At 43.7% G+C, this 14262-nt stretch overlaps 1 protein-coding gene across 1 annotated transcript in view; it reads right to left on the bottom strand.

Annotated features, from left to right (window-relative positions):
• Positions 1-13303, bottom strand: part of csmd2 (CUB and Sushi multiple domains 2) — a 209189-nt gene extending 195886 nt beyond the window's left edge. Inside the window, exon 1 of the mRNA XM_068576332.1 lies at positions 12561-13303. Coding sequence (XP_068432433.1) covers positions 12561-12735 — 175 coding nt within the window. The 5' untranslated portion in view covers positions 12736-13303. The remainder of the gene's footprint in view (positions 1-12560) is intronic.
• Positions 13304-14262: the final 959 nt, after the last annotated feature.

The following is a 14262-nucleotide window of genomic DNA, read 5'->3' on the forward strand; positions in this document are numbered from 1 at the left end:
GAAAGAAGGAAAAAAGATCAAAGCAAAAGCTATCTCTATCTGATTTTTCATTAACGCCTTTAAATAGGCCCAGCAAGTGAGAATGCACCTTCCCAATTACCTTCAGGTCAATACTAATATCGAGGTAAAACCCTCACATCCACCTCTCCCACCTGATTTTCATATCAACAGCCTGGTCAATAATCTCCTCATCATTCCCTTCATTACCAGGCCTCTATCAGACAAATGCCAATCAATGGCGCATACAGCGGCTAATGTCAGAGCTTGATAGGGGTCAGAGTGGAACATGAACCTCATGTGCATATGCAATGAGCTCGAATGTGCGGGCTGAGATTAATTATAAAAACAATACCAGAGGGATCAAGCGGCTACATTGTTATGAGGTTTCCGGACGGACTGGAAAAAAACAATTCTGTGATCCTTCAGGTTTCAAGGACAAAACATTCATGTTTGATATCAACATGTTTATAGTGCCTTAGCCCCCTAGAGAATTAGCAGCTTAAATAAAAATTGTCACCAAAGGAGTATGTATGTCTTTGCAGCTGAATAAAAGCGCTTCCTATCATCATAGTGCATGTGTTAATTGGGGACGGACAACACTTTATACATGCTGATATATGGCATGTGATAAACTAGGCAGGAAAGCAGGCTCTTTGTTTTATGGGCACAATTAAGCAAAGAAATCATCACAGGGAATAAGTATACCGCGTCACCCAGAGCTCGGCCGAACGGTGTTTTCAAGTGTGAGCATCTGTGCCAAGTGACCAACTCTTAAATCGATAATGACGCACACAATCTGGGACAAAAGACTGAGATAATGCTTTTACAGAGCCTGCTGTTTTTGCTGCAGCCAAAAAAGATTTCATTCCTGCTGCAAAATAGATGGTCAGAATTGAGTTGGGCACAAAGCAAACACATCAAAGTTCACTTGAGAATGCACGTTTGTGGGCGTTAAGAACCGATTTACAACATCATCAAGTTTGATTGTTGTATCAGTCAGTAATAACGGGGATGTTTCGCCAGATGTTTGAGCTGCACTGTGTGGTCTTAGAAGGGCCGTTGAGGTAAATCTGAGGTACTCTAAGTGTTCTCAATGTGTTGAGAACTAAGCACCTTTGGTTGGGTCGATTCTTTACTTTGGTCTCGGTTGAGTTATTTAAGCATCGCCCAAGGAACATTATGAAATTAACTGATGAAAGCTGTTGGGAAGTGGTGACCCCTTGTGTAGCCCCTCAGTGTAAATCTATAGGGAAGAGCCCATCCTGCAGTTGATCCCACTGACACACCATAAAGACCACATAAAGAGACTGCTGGCTGTGCTGTTTTAGCCCAGTAGACCCACGGTAAATTAGAAGGTCATATTGGTCAGGTGAGCCATTATGAATATGGGGGTAATAGAAAAAATGCACGTTCAGCAATTAGGAAAATTGCCAACTGGTTTTAGTGGATAGTGTATTTTATCCCTCAGCATGTTTATGGGAACTGTTTGCACTGGCTTGTATTGGAATGTTAACTATGCTTGATATCTGTGGATGTTCAACAGATATGTTGTCCGCTGCTCAGACCGCTCCGCCACTGGCAGCCTCAGCTTGGCACTAACAAAGTGAACGCGGCCAAATGGGTGTACAGGGAGAGGTATGACCTTGCCGGGGCAGAACTCCAGGTTCCTCATGCATATGTGTGTGTGTGTGTGTGTGTGTGTGTGTGTGTGTGTGTGTGTGGGGAGTGGGGGGGGGCAGCTATTGTTTGCTTTGCCAGGACAGTTGTTTAGTAGCGGGCATACAGAGCTGCGGCAGTGCACTGTGACACTTTGATGAATCGATGGTCACTGTGCTGTACTCTGGCAGGACAGCAACCCCTCAGAGTGGAGGAAGAAGACAGAGAGAGACCAACGGAGGGCGATAGAATGAGGGCTACGGGGGCAGACAGACACAAAGCAGACGGACTGGCTGACTGAATCTATGGACATGAGAGAAAATAGATCTGGAAGATGTGACGCGAAGAATAATAGAGGCAACGGTGAGGTGAGGGACAAAAAACAAAACAGACAAAGAGTGGGAGGAATGAAAGTGTGCTAAAAAGATTATGTCAAAGAGGACCAAGAGAAAGACCAACAACTAATGGGATAGTGTTTTTTTTAACCTATTCTCTGCATCTTGTTGCCCTTCTGTGCTGAGGTCACAGACAGTGTGACTTTCACAGCAATGTAGGGCTTAATCTGCGATGTTAGCAGAAGTAGAGGTCTATTTTAAGAGATGCTTAATCAGTGCATTTGTATGAGTGTATTTTGTTAATGTGAGTGTGGAGTGAGACACACACACCATGTCCGTGCATGGAGGTATCAGTTGCCTGCACATGTATAAGTGCCATCCCTATACGGTGTGTGTGTGTGTATAGTGTCACATATCGGCATGTAAGTCTTCTGCTGAGATGCGGTTACAGCAACAGCAACTCTCAAGGGGAGGAAATCTCATCTCGGTGAACATGATCCCGACATCGTATTCACATAAAACCATCAAGACACAAACAATAGTTCCAATTCAAAACTGCAAATCTATTTTCTGGACTGCAATCTTTTCTGTCACCCCCCAGCTTCTGTCTGATCTCTTCTTTTTAGTTCATGTTTGGCTTTGGACAAAAGACAAAGAAGTAGGGAGCATCCTGTTCTTGCAGTCAATAATAGAAATGCTCTGCGTATCATGTTGCACACAATAAACAATACTGAAGAGACTATTGAATTTTTCGAAAGGCCCTCCAGAAGTACTTATTTCTTAGCATGGAACTGGGTTTCTGACATTGTTAATACATGTAAGGATGAATCTTGGAAAAACTGAGGCAATATATTGAAATGATAAATCAGTGCAACAGGAAATTACTTTGCAATTGTCCCAACATACAGTATATCTTCGGAAACCTTGGTCACAAGAACCACACACTCATGCATTAAATTGGATCATAAACTACCTCTTCCAAGTCTCTCCTATCATATAGCTAACAAACAGAGTTCAGCTATTTCTTTATTCTCCAGAGAAACCATGAAGCCGCCATACATGTGGTCCATCAGGGCCAATATATACAAAATGAGCATCCCACCAGAGCAAACAGTGAATAATTTCAAACCAAATAAGGCTGCCCCTTTGGGTTTATCGAGTAACAAAGCTATCACGTATTACATATAACCTACCCCATGAGTAAACTTCAAACAAATGTTTTCTGTGTGTGTATGTGTGTGTACCAGTAACTGCCTCCCTGGTGGAAAGATAAACCCTTCCGCCCCATAGATCCTCTCAGCACCACTATTTGTCTCTTGACGTGTCAGCGCATATGCGCGCCTTGACCGCATCATATCCGAATTAACCTCTAGATGGCCGCCATTAAAATGGAAATGGATGAGCTCTGCGATCACGCTCGCATCCATACATTAGGCTAATGCCTGGGCTAGGACGACACCGTCTGCCATTACAGACAAGCCAAATGCAGTGGAAGGCACTTGCGATAGGCTTGCTCCCACTTAGCCCACTGGGCTGAACGGTAAAAGCCGTTTCCTGCAAAAGGCCACAAAAATGGAGGTTGCATTTTCATAATGGTGCACGATCGAAGCTTGGAATTGCCCCACGCAGCATGAATATGTGGAATAAAATATTGATCTCTGTAAACACATACAAAGAGGACACTTAGGCAAACGCATACATCAAATCATTTGCCACATCCTAGTGTCAAGGGTCTTTTGACTCCTATGGCAACACATAGTTAAACACATGCCCGCACACACAAAAAAGCATTGTCTCAGCGACATCGCTGGAGGGAGACGTGTTGGATTCGGAAATAAACAACACCCACGCGCAAACATGTAGCCAAAGGTTAAAGAATCAAAGAAAGTGGCTGCATGGTAACACATTCTGCGCATGCAGAAATGCTTTCTCGCATGAGTGCATGCACACATTCCTCCTGTTGTCAGGGCCGGCTAAAGAGGCACAATGGAGCATGTGTTCTCTCAGACAGGGAGGAAGAGAAGGAGGGGGAGCCAGGCAGTTCCTTCCAGCTGGGTCATATTTAACCAGCAGTATCATCATGCCAGCCAAAAATGACCTGCAACACATCCACCCACCCAAAAAAAAAAAAGCCACCCACACACTTGCACACAATTTCAGCCCATCTCTACAACTACGCAAGCATTTCCCTACTGTAACACTGCTTTCAGATTGTGTGATCTTTATAATGCTATTTTTCCTCATTACCTCCTCTTGGTATCAATATACATGTAAATAGCCCGTGGTATGTTTGGCATACCTGACAATGACACAGCTCCTCAAAAACCCACGCAAAAAGACCTAAGGCTGATCAATACAAAATAGCCCATTCAGAGTCCAAGCGCGTTACATTAGATGTCCTTCCTTTTCAGACAGAACCCTCACTTTGCATGGAGTTTATTCATCACCGATACAAATGGGTCTCCCACACGAAACACAGGTAGGCTCGATGCCGGGAGAAATTGTGCTTGCCAGTGTGTGCGCATGCATTTGTATTTGTGATAGCTTTAGCACTTGAATGCAAGCCTGCTTCCCAGTACTCAGACATGGTCCTTCCTCACTCTCGCCTGGTTTCCCCTCACCAGGAAACACTCTCCCAATGAGCCACATGCTCGTGTGGTCGGAAGCTACCAAGAGATGTGTCTGGAGTTTTACAATACATTTGTTTCTATATTGAATTTTTTGCAGATAAAACACATTGAGTATGGGTGGCTAATCCATATTTTGTGTTTATGTTTTAGGCTGGTTGACTTTAAGCTTTCCTTATGTAATTTATTTTTGTAGCTCACTTGTAAAAGGTAATTTATATATATATATATATATATATATATATATATATATATATATATATATATATATATATGCACACACACACACACACACACACAGGTATGCATATACAGTACATCTAAATGAGCACAAATACGCTCATGCACACATACGTGCCTCGAATGATTACAGTTTTCTCTTCCATTCTGCCAAGTACTTATGAGGAGAAGCACAATTGGGTGTGACACTAATGTGTGAAACACTGAAGGTCAATTATCACCTCATTTCCATTCTGCTCACATCTGACAGCCGGGCCATTTGATCGACGTTTGACTGAACTTGTGATGAAGTGCCAACCTTAGTTACATCCTGCAGTGTATTTGCACACACTGCACCAGAAATGAGTTAAACGTACACTTTCTGGACTCAAAACAATCAATAGCATAAACGTGAGGTGGCCTAATGTAATTATGAGCGCAGTAAATGTACGACAAGCATGCTGATGTGCGTTAGTGAGTGGGTAATCATGAACATTTTATCCTCTCTGAGCAGTGTATATTAAACCCCCGAGCGGAAGCACTGATCCAAAAGGTCAGGTCATGACCGTCCCAGCAGGACTATTCCATCCATCACCGAGAGATGGATGAGCAGCAGCTGATCAATGAGCCTAAACTCAACCTACTGTATTACCCTTTAACCTTTGGACTCAAATCCTAACAGCCCCCCCAGGTATGCTTGAGTGTCAGCTGTTGACCACAAACAACATATGTTGGCACTGTGTTGGATGAGCGACTTTGTCTACAAATTTAAAATGAAACCATTTTTTCTTATCGACTTCAAGGACAAGGTTGGATCAAGCAATGTGCAATTGATATGTGGCTCTTTCTTCCTTTATATCATCAATATATATATATAGATTTAAGACAAAACGTTATTGTTGGGTTTGCCATCTTATAATATGTCTATCTATGAGACTGTATTACTTGAAAGCTTGACAGATGATTTAGTCTGGTCCATTACTGTGGAGAAGACATCAAGAGGCACTTTCCACTCATTTCCACTCATCAGGATTTTGTAGTTTTCCCTGGCAGTAAAATACGTTCCATGAGCCAGCACACAAATACTTTAACGTTCAGTTAAACTGGTTTAGACACCAGACACTTTGAGGGTGATTAACTCTCGCAGACACACTTTAGCTTGCTAGCCTCGGCGTGTTATGGCCGTTTTCATCCTGTTTCCACTCTTTGGGCCAAGCTAAGCTAACCGGCGGCTAACTGTAGCCTGATATTTACTGCACAGATAAAGAGTGGTATCAATCATGTCAGATATCTTCCTTCAAGAATGCAACAACCCGTAATTCATAAAATATCTCAAAATAAAACTGTTTGAAAAGCAACAGCAACATAATAACCTCTAAACACTTAAAGTAAAGAGTGTATCAGATTTTCTGTACATGTAAACATCTTGCATAAACGTACAAACTATAATGCTTAAAATTCTTCAAGAGAATTGGACCTCACAAGTGTAGGAATGCATGACAAACGCACACACTCACTGCCGCTCCCCACATGATGACTCTGCCTCTTTCCCAGAAAAAAAGACCACTGACAGATTGCCTATACGTTGAATAGAGCGAGGAGCGGTACAGGAAAGGAAAAAGACAAGGACAAGGACAAGATACCTCCTGCCAAGGATTTAATCTTCAATCTCTGGGATCACTGATATCTGATAAGAACAGTGTAAATCAGGAAGCAAAAGAACCCCCTGCCGGAGCTTTTGTGTCTATACATGACAGACAGGGAGTCTACATCCGTCTCTCACTTTGTGAGGATTTACAGTAGCAAATTCCTTCGTCTTATAATAACGGGACGAGGATCTGAATCAAGATCGAGACCTTTGTCTTGGAGCTTTTCTCTCGCACATGGCTCAAGGAGATGTCAGCCCTGGATTTCTTTTCTCTATTCATCGATGTGATTCATTTGCACTTGTAATTATGTAGGGAAGATTGAACATATTTTGACGCGTCTTTCCTTGTAGCAGTTGCACCCTTGTTACAGAAGCAGCGCATATTCATATCTTGGAGCTGCCCAATAAAACCAAGTTATTCTTCTGTTTTCTACTGGGGATTGTGCGTAGGAAAATTCAAACCAAGAATAATTCCTTACATATCCTTAAGCAAGGTACTTTGCCAGTACTCCCTCATCCTCTATCCAGTGTTTTTAATAGAGCGGAGCTCCTAAAAAGCTAACGGAAGAACATAGACAAGCTCACAGAGGTATCTTGTGGGTGTAAAGCTTAGGCACTGTCAGTATAGAGCCAAATTAGAATCCCCTTGATAAGTCAAGCAGCAGAAATATACATTTATTAAATTAACGCGGCACAAAGGGACATGCTGAAAGTGTAAGAAGGAAAACAAGTATTTCTCATTTGTTTTCCACGATATATTTATTGTCTTGTGTCACATTTTAACAATTGACTTTGTCAAATGTGGCTTTGTCATGTATATGCATCAGATTGATTATGTATTATATAGTGAATGAAAGTTAACAATGGTTTTACTGCAACACCATACAACTTAATATACAAAATAGATTAAATTATGCAGAAAATGAATTAGATGGTCCTCATCATCTCATTAGGTGTCACTTTAATCAAGAAGTGTTGCATGTGCATCTGGTTATACGTTCATACGGTCAAACAGTTAACAATGTGTGGCTGTGTGCGTGTGCACGGCCGCATGGATGCATAGACTTTTATCTTTTTGGTCTATGGGAAAGTCTGCATAAATTAGTGACTGTGTGTGTGTGTGTGTGTGTGTGTGTGTGTGTGTGTGTGTGTGTGTGTGTGCGTGTGAGAGAGAGAGTCACAGTGTGGCTATGACCAGTGTGACGAAGCACAGTGACAGAGCTCTGGCCATCTGGAGACAGATGACAGTTTGAATCATCAGAGAAGAGGATGGAGGAAGAAAAGGGAGGTGGCAGGATGAATGGGAGGGAAGGGGGAGAAGGTACAGGGGGAAGACAGAGAGAGGAGCAGGATGACGGATCAGCAGGTGGGTGAAACACACTGGGACGAACGCATGGACACGCACCCACATTACGTCTCTCAGTGGCCCGTTGAGCTAGCTAATGACCTGCTTGTCAACACTTTGGCCTAATCATCCTAGAGTGAAACAGGGTGGCAACTCACAGACTCGTCCAAATACACACACGCGTTGCCCAAGAGCTTACTTGCACGCTGTTAGTTGTTGTAATACGAGTCAGCTTGATGCTTGATAAGAAAATTAGCCATTCCAAATAGAAAAATCACCCAGTGCTCAAAAGGCACTGAAAAATAGGGTTTGGATTTTCTGTCAGCTTGTGGAAGCTTATCGCCCCTCTACTCCAACACTCGTCTTCCCTCTCTGCCTCTCATTTCCCCTCACAGTTGATTCCGTCTTGCTGCTTTGCCGGTTTCCCTCCCTGTGCAACCACTTTATGATCTCCATCATTATCTTGACCACCACTCTCCATCTCACTCCAAAGTCCCCTCTCCTTAGCTCAAGCAGGCACTGAGTGAGTGGCAGAGTGGCAATACACAGCTACTTTGCATTCCAGACATTTCCTCTGTTTTGAGTAAGTAGAGAATATCATCCGTTTCTCAGCTCCCATTCCATCCTTTATTGCTCAACAGTGAATGGAGAGAGCAGATGGGAGATGGGACGCAACGGAGCGTGCAGGTATAGCGGATGATTCAGAATTGAGAGTAGTAGGCAGACAGGTGGGAAAGAAGTGTGTGTGTATATATATATATATATATATATATATATATATATATATATATATATATATATATATATATATTTACACACACACAACATAAGACATGTACTTTGCTAAATGTGTAGGATTTAAAGGGAGAGATGTGATCAAATGTCTTCAGAAGACCCCTACACCATCTCTATTTTAGCTTCCACATATCTTAGCCAGCATCAACTAAACATGCAACACAATGTCTCTAATGGTTTACAATGCGGTGTAGGTGCTCTACATTAATCCTAATCTGAGCAAAACTGAGGAATGTTGCTATAATAAACTACATAGTAGAGGGCCAAGAGGTTACCGGTACCTTGGTGAGCATTGACTGCTGGACATTAGCAGCAAGACAAAAAGTGAGATTCGTAAAAGCCCAGGATTTATAGATTATTTTCATTACCAATCAATCTGACAATTTTCTCTATAAATCATGGGCGATAAAATCTGAATTTCAATGAGGACAGTTGACATCTTGAGCTTGTTTAGTTTAACCAATAGTCCAATAATATAGTTAATCTTCTATACCTTCTCTACTTGAACTAGGTTGAATTGGGCATGGTTTACCTTTTAATGACTTAATAAAAAATAGTCGCATATTAAATTCCTTTCTAATTATTTTAGCAAAGACTTAATGTCTGAATATGACTGCTCTTTGTCTAAAATGTACTTTCACAAAGCCTAAAACGTAGTTACTTCATTTAAGACCAGTTAACAGCAGAAAACATGCAATGTTATATTGTCAAATAGGGGTCTGTAGCCTGTGTCTACTGGAAGTTTCGAAGGCATGAAAACATTGGAGAAATCCCAATATGAAGAGCCAGCTTGCCCTCCACTGAGGAGCAGCTGCTGCTGAGGCTTCTGGCTGGTGGAGCTGTCCCTGGTGCTGAAGAGAACTTCAGCTGAGCGAAGAATTCAGGTGCGCCTGTCGCTGTCCAAGGTACTGAAAGTGTCGCGCTACACGGTGAGTTTTTGGTCTCCCATTTGTTACTGAAAGCCCTCGCCAAATTAGCCCATTAATAATTGTATTTCGATTTACCAAAATTGTACTTAAAGTCTATCAAAACGAATAGAGTCTACTCTCATCTCTCATTGTAGTCTGACGCGAAGTGGAGATATTGGACACTTCATCACTAAAAGTGTTTCCAAATAGGTGTTCCCAATTAAAATTATATCAGTTAGTTTTATGAGCCTAAAGGTCTTTATAATGAAAAAGTGCAAATGTGAGTTTGTCATTTTTTGATTTGTGCAACTTCAAAACCAAGTTAATTCCAGTTTGTTTTTTTCTCACTGTGTTATTGCCTAGAAACTAATGCACGCCCGCCCACATGCGCCTGTGCGCTCCTTTGCCCCAAAACATCTGCGCATGCACATACGCACGCACACGCCTTCGCCCCGTCTCTTTCTGCAGGGGCACCATGACTGTGCGAATATAAACAAATGTCATGAAGGGAAAAAGATGAAAAGGAAAGGGGCATCAGGCCCTCCAGACCTCATAACATTACTGCAAGTTGCATCATGAGCACAACGCGGTGCCTTTCTATAAAAGAGAGAGAGAGAGGGGGAGCGTGATCTCGCGCGTAAATGGACATGATGAGCGACAGTCTCATGCGCTGAGGAATGATCTAATACCGGTCGTGTTGGCGTGGAGAGACGAAACGTGCACCAGATAGGCAGGCCACGTCATCGTCAACCTGCCTCCTCTATCCTCCTCTCATCTCTCAACCCTCGCATTCTCTTCCCTGTACGATTAAATGAATTGAGGTTGATTACCGTCCGTTGAGCGACGAGTCCGCCGGGACAGCTAGTTTTGATCGCATGGAGAGCGCGCGCTTCCATATATCCCTTAAACACCTTTCGCATGTCTTGTTGTGTGGCTCTTTGTGAATGATACATGTGTTGGAAGGGAAACTGACAATTGTTTAAAGCGAGACTGGACGAAGTACTAAAGTCACGTCATACATCTGAGTCACGGTGATGGAACACAGCCTGGAAATGAATCGCCTTTTTTCCTGCTGCATCGCAGGGCACACGCATCTATTGGTCATGCATTGGCGAGTCTTGCTTTGGTTTGATAAAGTCTGCAGGTAGGAAAACGCCGCGAAGCCCGGGTCTTCTCTTCCCTCTCAGCATAGCGTGAGGCTCTGGTGCCGCTCAATGGGAGGACGGGGCAACTGCTGGTGGCTGCGGAAGCACCGAGGGACGCGCCACACCACCACAACGCCGGCGTGCGGCATTTAAACGTATTTATGGACACAGTTTAAAGCAAACGTTGTAACAAGAGGGCAAGATATATAGTGCAGCTATTCTTGTTCTTTTTAAATATGTGCAATAAGTTAAGAGTCGCTTTACTGGCTCCAAGAGTAGACTCGAACGGCAAGAGAGTGGGCAATAAAAAAAAGCTCCCCGGACGCAAATAAAACAAGAAGCCTCCAACGAATAGAGCCGCAATGAGATTTACTCCACATGAAAGTCGGGAGAGATTTGTCAGTATCATTGGCACTGAGCTGCGTGTGATAAACCTACATCTTGCAGAAACCATCTGGGTGCACGGTTGATGACACAAGTGTGATCAAAAGTGGGTGACACGTGGGAGAGAGAGAGTTGGTGGGAGACATAAGGGATGACGTTTCTGCTAAATAGTAATGATCAAGCTCAAACGCACTTATACAGCATGAGACGACACGGCCTACTGTGCTTTGGTTGTGCTGAAAATGTGCCCAGTTTTCACTCACTCTTGGATTATGTGCTGTCCAACCAAAAGGTATGAGTGGGCGAACACCCATGACTCACTGTCAGATTCATATTGTGGCCGTGGCAGTATTCTTGCCTTTTTGCTAAAAATAGTGCCCGTTCTGTGGTGTGGAGCCAAGACAGTGATAAAACGGTTGGCTCTCTTTGCCAAAGAACATGTTCGGGATGGCAAACGTTCATGTGGCTCTTCCCCGAAAAGCAATGGGCTCTAAATAAAGCCACAGGCTTTTTTCTTCTTCGTGTTGGTCACGGATGCCCACGGAAAAGAAAAAGACAAAGGTAACAAATCAGTAAGCGAGTCTCTCCTTTCACGAACCCATTATGTTGAAGACGTGGAAGTAAATTAATAGTAATGATAAGCTGCTGAATGTCAGGCTCCAGTTGCGAGATTTCCATTTGCAATTATAAGCGTGGACAGGGACCCTCGAGTCTGTTAATCACACACACACACACACACACACACACACACACACACACACACACACACACAGAAGAAGGGGAGACACTTGTACACAACATGGTATTAATAGATGTATAGGCCACTTGGGCAAATGCAGGGTCTGATGGGGTCTGAGGTGCAACTGACATGTCAGTCAGAAAAAGATCTCTCTCTCTCTCTCTCTCTCTCTCTCTCTCTCTCTCTCTCTCTCTCTCTCTCTCTCTCTCTCTCTCTCTCTCTCTCTCTCTCTCTCTCTCACACACACACACACACACACACTCACTCTCTCTCTCTCACACACACACACACTTGGACTCCTCTGAACAGTATAATGATCAGCCTCCTTACTGCTTGATCACCTAACAAAGCGTGAGGTTTCTACTGCACCTGTAAGACCTCCTGTAGGATTCACACAATATGTTTAATTTAATCATCTCCACAGCTCATTAAATCCACCCTCATTTCCTCAGAAAACACCTAACACAGTCCTGCAATGAAACGCAGCAACAGAGTGAGGGAAAGGGGGGACGGAGGGAGGGGGGGGGGGGATCTCAGTGGCAATTCCAGAGGAACCGCCGTCACCAAAATAGCCACCTATCCTCTATTAATAACTTTGGGTGACATCGCAGCCAGGTTGATTCTAAATGCACCTTTAGGTTGAGTGCGTGTGTTGCTGATGCTGATTTGCATTCAGAAGGGGATCGTGGAGGGTGGGCGGTGGAGTGGGAAAAGCCTGCTGCATTTTGCATGTCTCCAGCGTTGCAAATGGGGACTTACCCTTTGCTGTGGCGGCCAGTAGCCCCATGTATAAGAACAGCACCCGGCTCCAATGGTGCACCTGCACTCCCGCCTTCATTAGAGAAAAAATCCGTATTCCTTCCCCTTTCCTGCATGCGCATTCCGGTCTCCTCACAAGTCCCGTTGCTCCGTCCCGATTTGAAGCTGCGGTCATGGCAGGGCTTTTTTTTTTTCCTCTGGTCCGGCAGGCACGATACTTCTCAGATGGTCAAAAAAGGGAGATTCACTCTGTGTCGGCGCTGAGAAAAATCCCAATGCATGGAGGAGGCTCGGATCTCGCAGCTGGACTGAACCATGTCATGCGGGGACCGAGGGGTTCAGAGTCTCTGTCTGAGAGGATATATTTCACACCTAACGGGAGCGAAATGAGGGAAGGCAAACCGAGTGGTGAGACGTGATTCAAGTGGTCACTGATCTACCCAGCACGCGTAAAAAAAAAAAGAAGAAAAAAAGAAATCACGAAAATCCCCTCGTCGGCTCCACATATGGAATTGATATTACCAGACACACGTCAACAAATCTGGAGATCCCTTCTTCAGGTCGTCCCGCAGCACTTATTTGTCCTTCTCTTTATTTGATCTCCTTTCAACAACAACATTTGCGGTGCCGGTAATCCACGGTTAAACTCGTCATTGGACCGAGATTCAAATGAGCCAACGCGGAAAGATTGAGAGCCACACAGGTTATCCAAATCCAGGACACACACACACACACACACACACACACACAAAAAAAAACCCGCCTCGTTCGAGAAGTTCTTCACCACCGTAGTCAATAGATCGGACTGTATGGAGAGAAAGAAGCAGTATGTATTCCCAGTATCGCAGCGCTTGGACACAGCGTCGTCTCGAGTCTGTGCGACGCCAAGAATCAGACTGCAGACCTGCTCCCTCTCCGTGCGCGCGCGTCTCTCTCTCTCTCTCTCTCTCTCTCTCTCTCTCTCTCTCTCTCTCTCTCTACCTCTCCCTCCCGCACTCACTCTCTCTCTCTTACATTTGAGATTAGAATAAAGTCAAGTTAAGAGACCAATTGCCGACTTTTTAAGCGAAACGAATGTGTACTCGCCTCGATAATTATAAACGATATTATTACTATCAATATGTTTCATAAAATAGAACGCAATTCAATCCACTGCTTTGTTATGGTAAAATACTCTAGGGGTCCAACGAGGCCATTGTCTCCATCCATTAAGACCAATCATGGGACTGCCCGACAGTTTAACTTAGATGTCCACTTCCTGCTCACGAGACGTGAAATTGATGCTTAACAGGCTGGAACCTTCGACCGTAAATTTGAATGTCATTTCCGCTTCTGCATATGACCGGTATAATTAGTTGTCTGCGATGCAACGCGCGTGGAAACAGTTCGCGCGTTGGCCTTCGATCTACATTTAAAATGGGATTATAAATAGTCTTCCTGCAACATTACATTTATGTATTTATTTATTTTACTTTGCCAACCCTGCTCTCTGCACCTGCCGGTCAGGTTGTTCAGTGTCTAATGTGAGGGATTGGTACATTATAGGAAAGGGATCTGCGCATGAAGTATAATTCATTCATGTCAGTTTAGAGGTATCGCCTCATTCCATTGGTTTACTCCTCATGCTCTGTCTGTGTTGTCAACGTGAATGAACACCAAACCTTCAGTTTGTTACAGTTTCTCAACTTTAAAAAATGTTTTA

This window comes from Clinocottus analis, unplaced genomic scaffold (genome assembly GCF_023055335.1).
Source record: "Clinocottus analis isolate CAN_PGR_092001 unplaced genomic scaffold, fCliAna1.0.p SCAF_14, whole genome shotgun sequence".
In the NCBI taxonomy this organism is placed as follows: Eukaryota; Metazoa; Chordata; class Actinopteri; order Perciformes; family Cottidae; genus Clinocottus; species Clinocottus analis.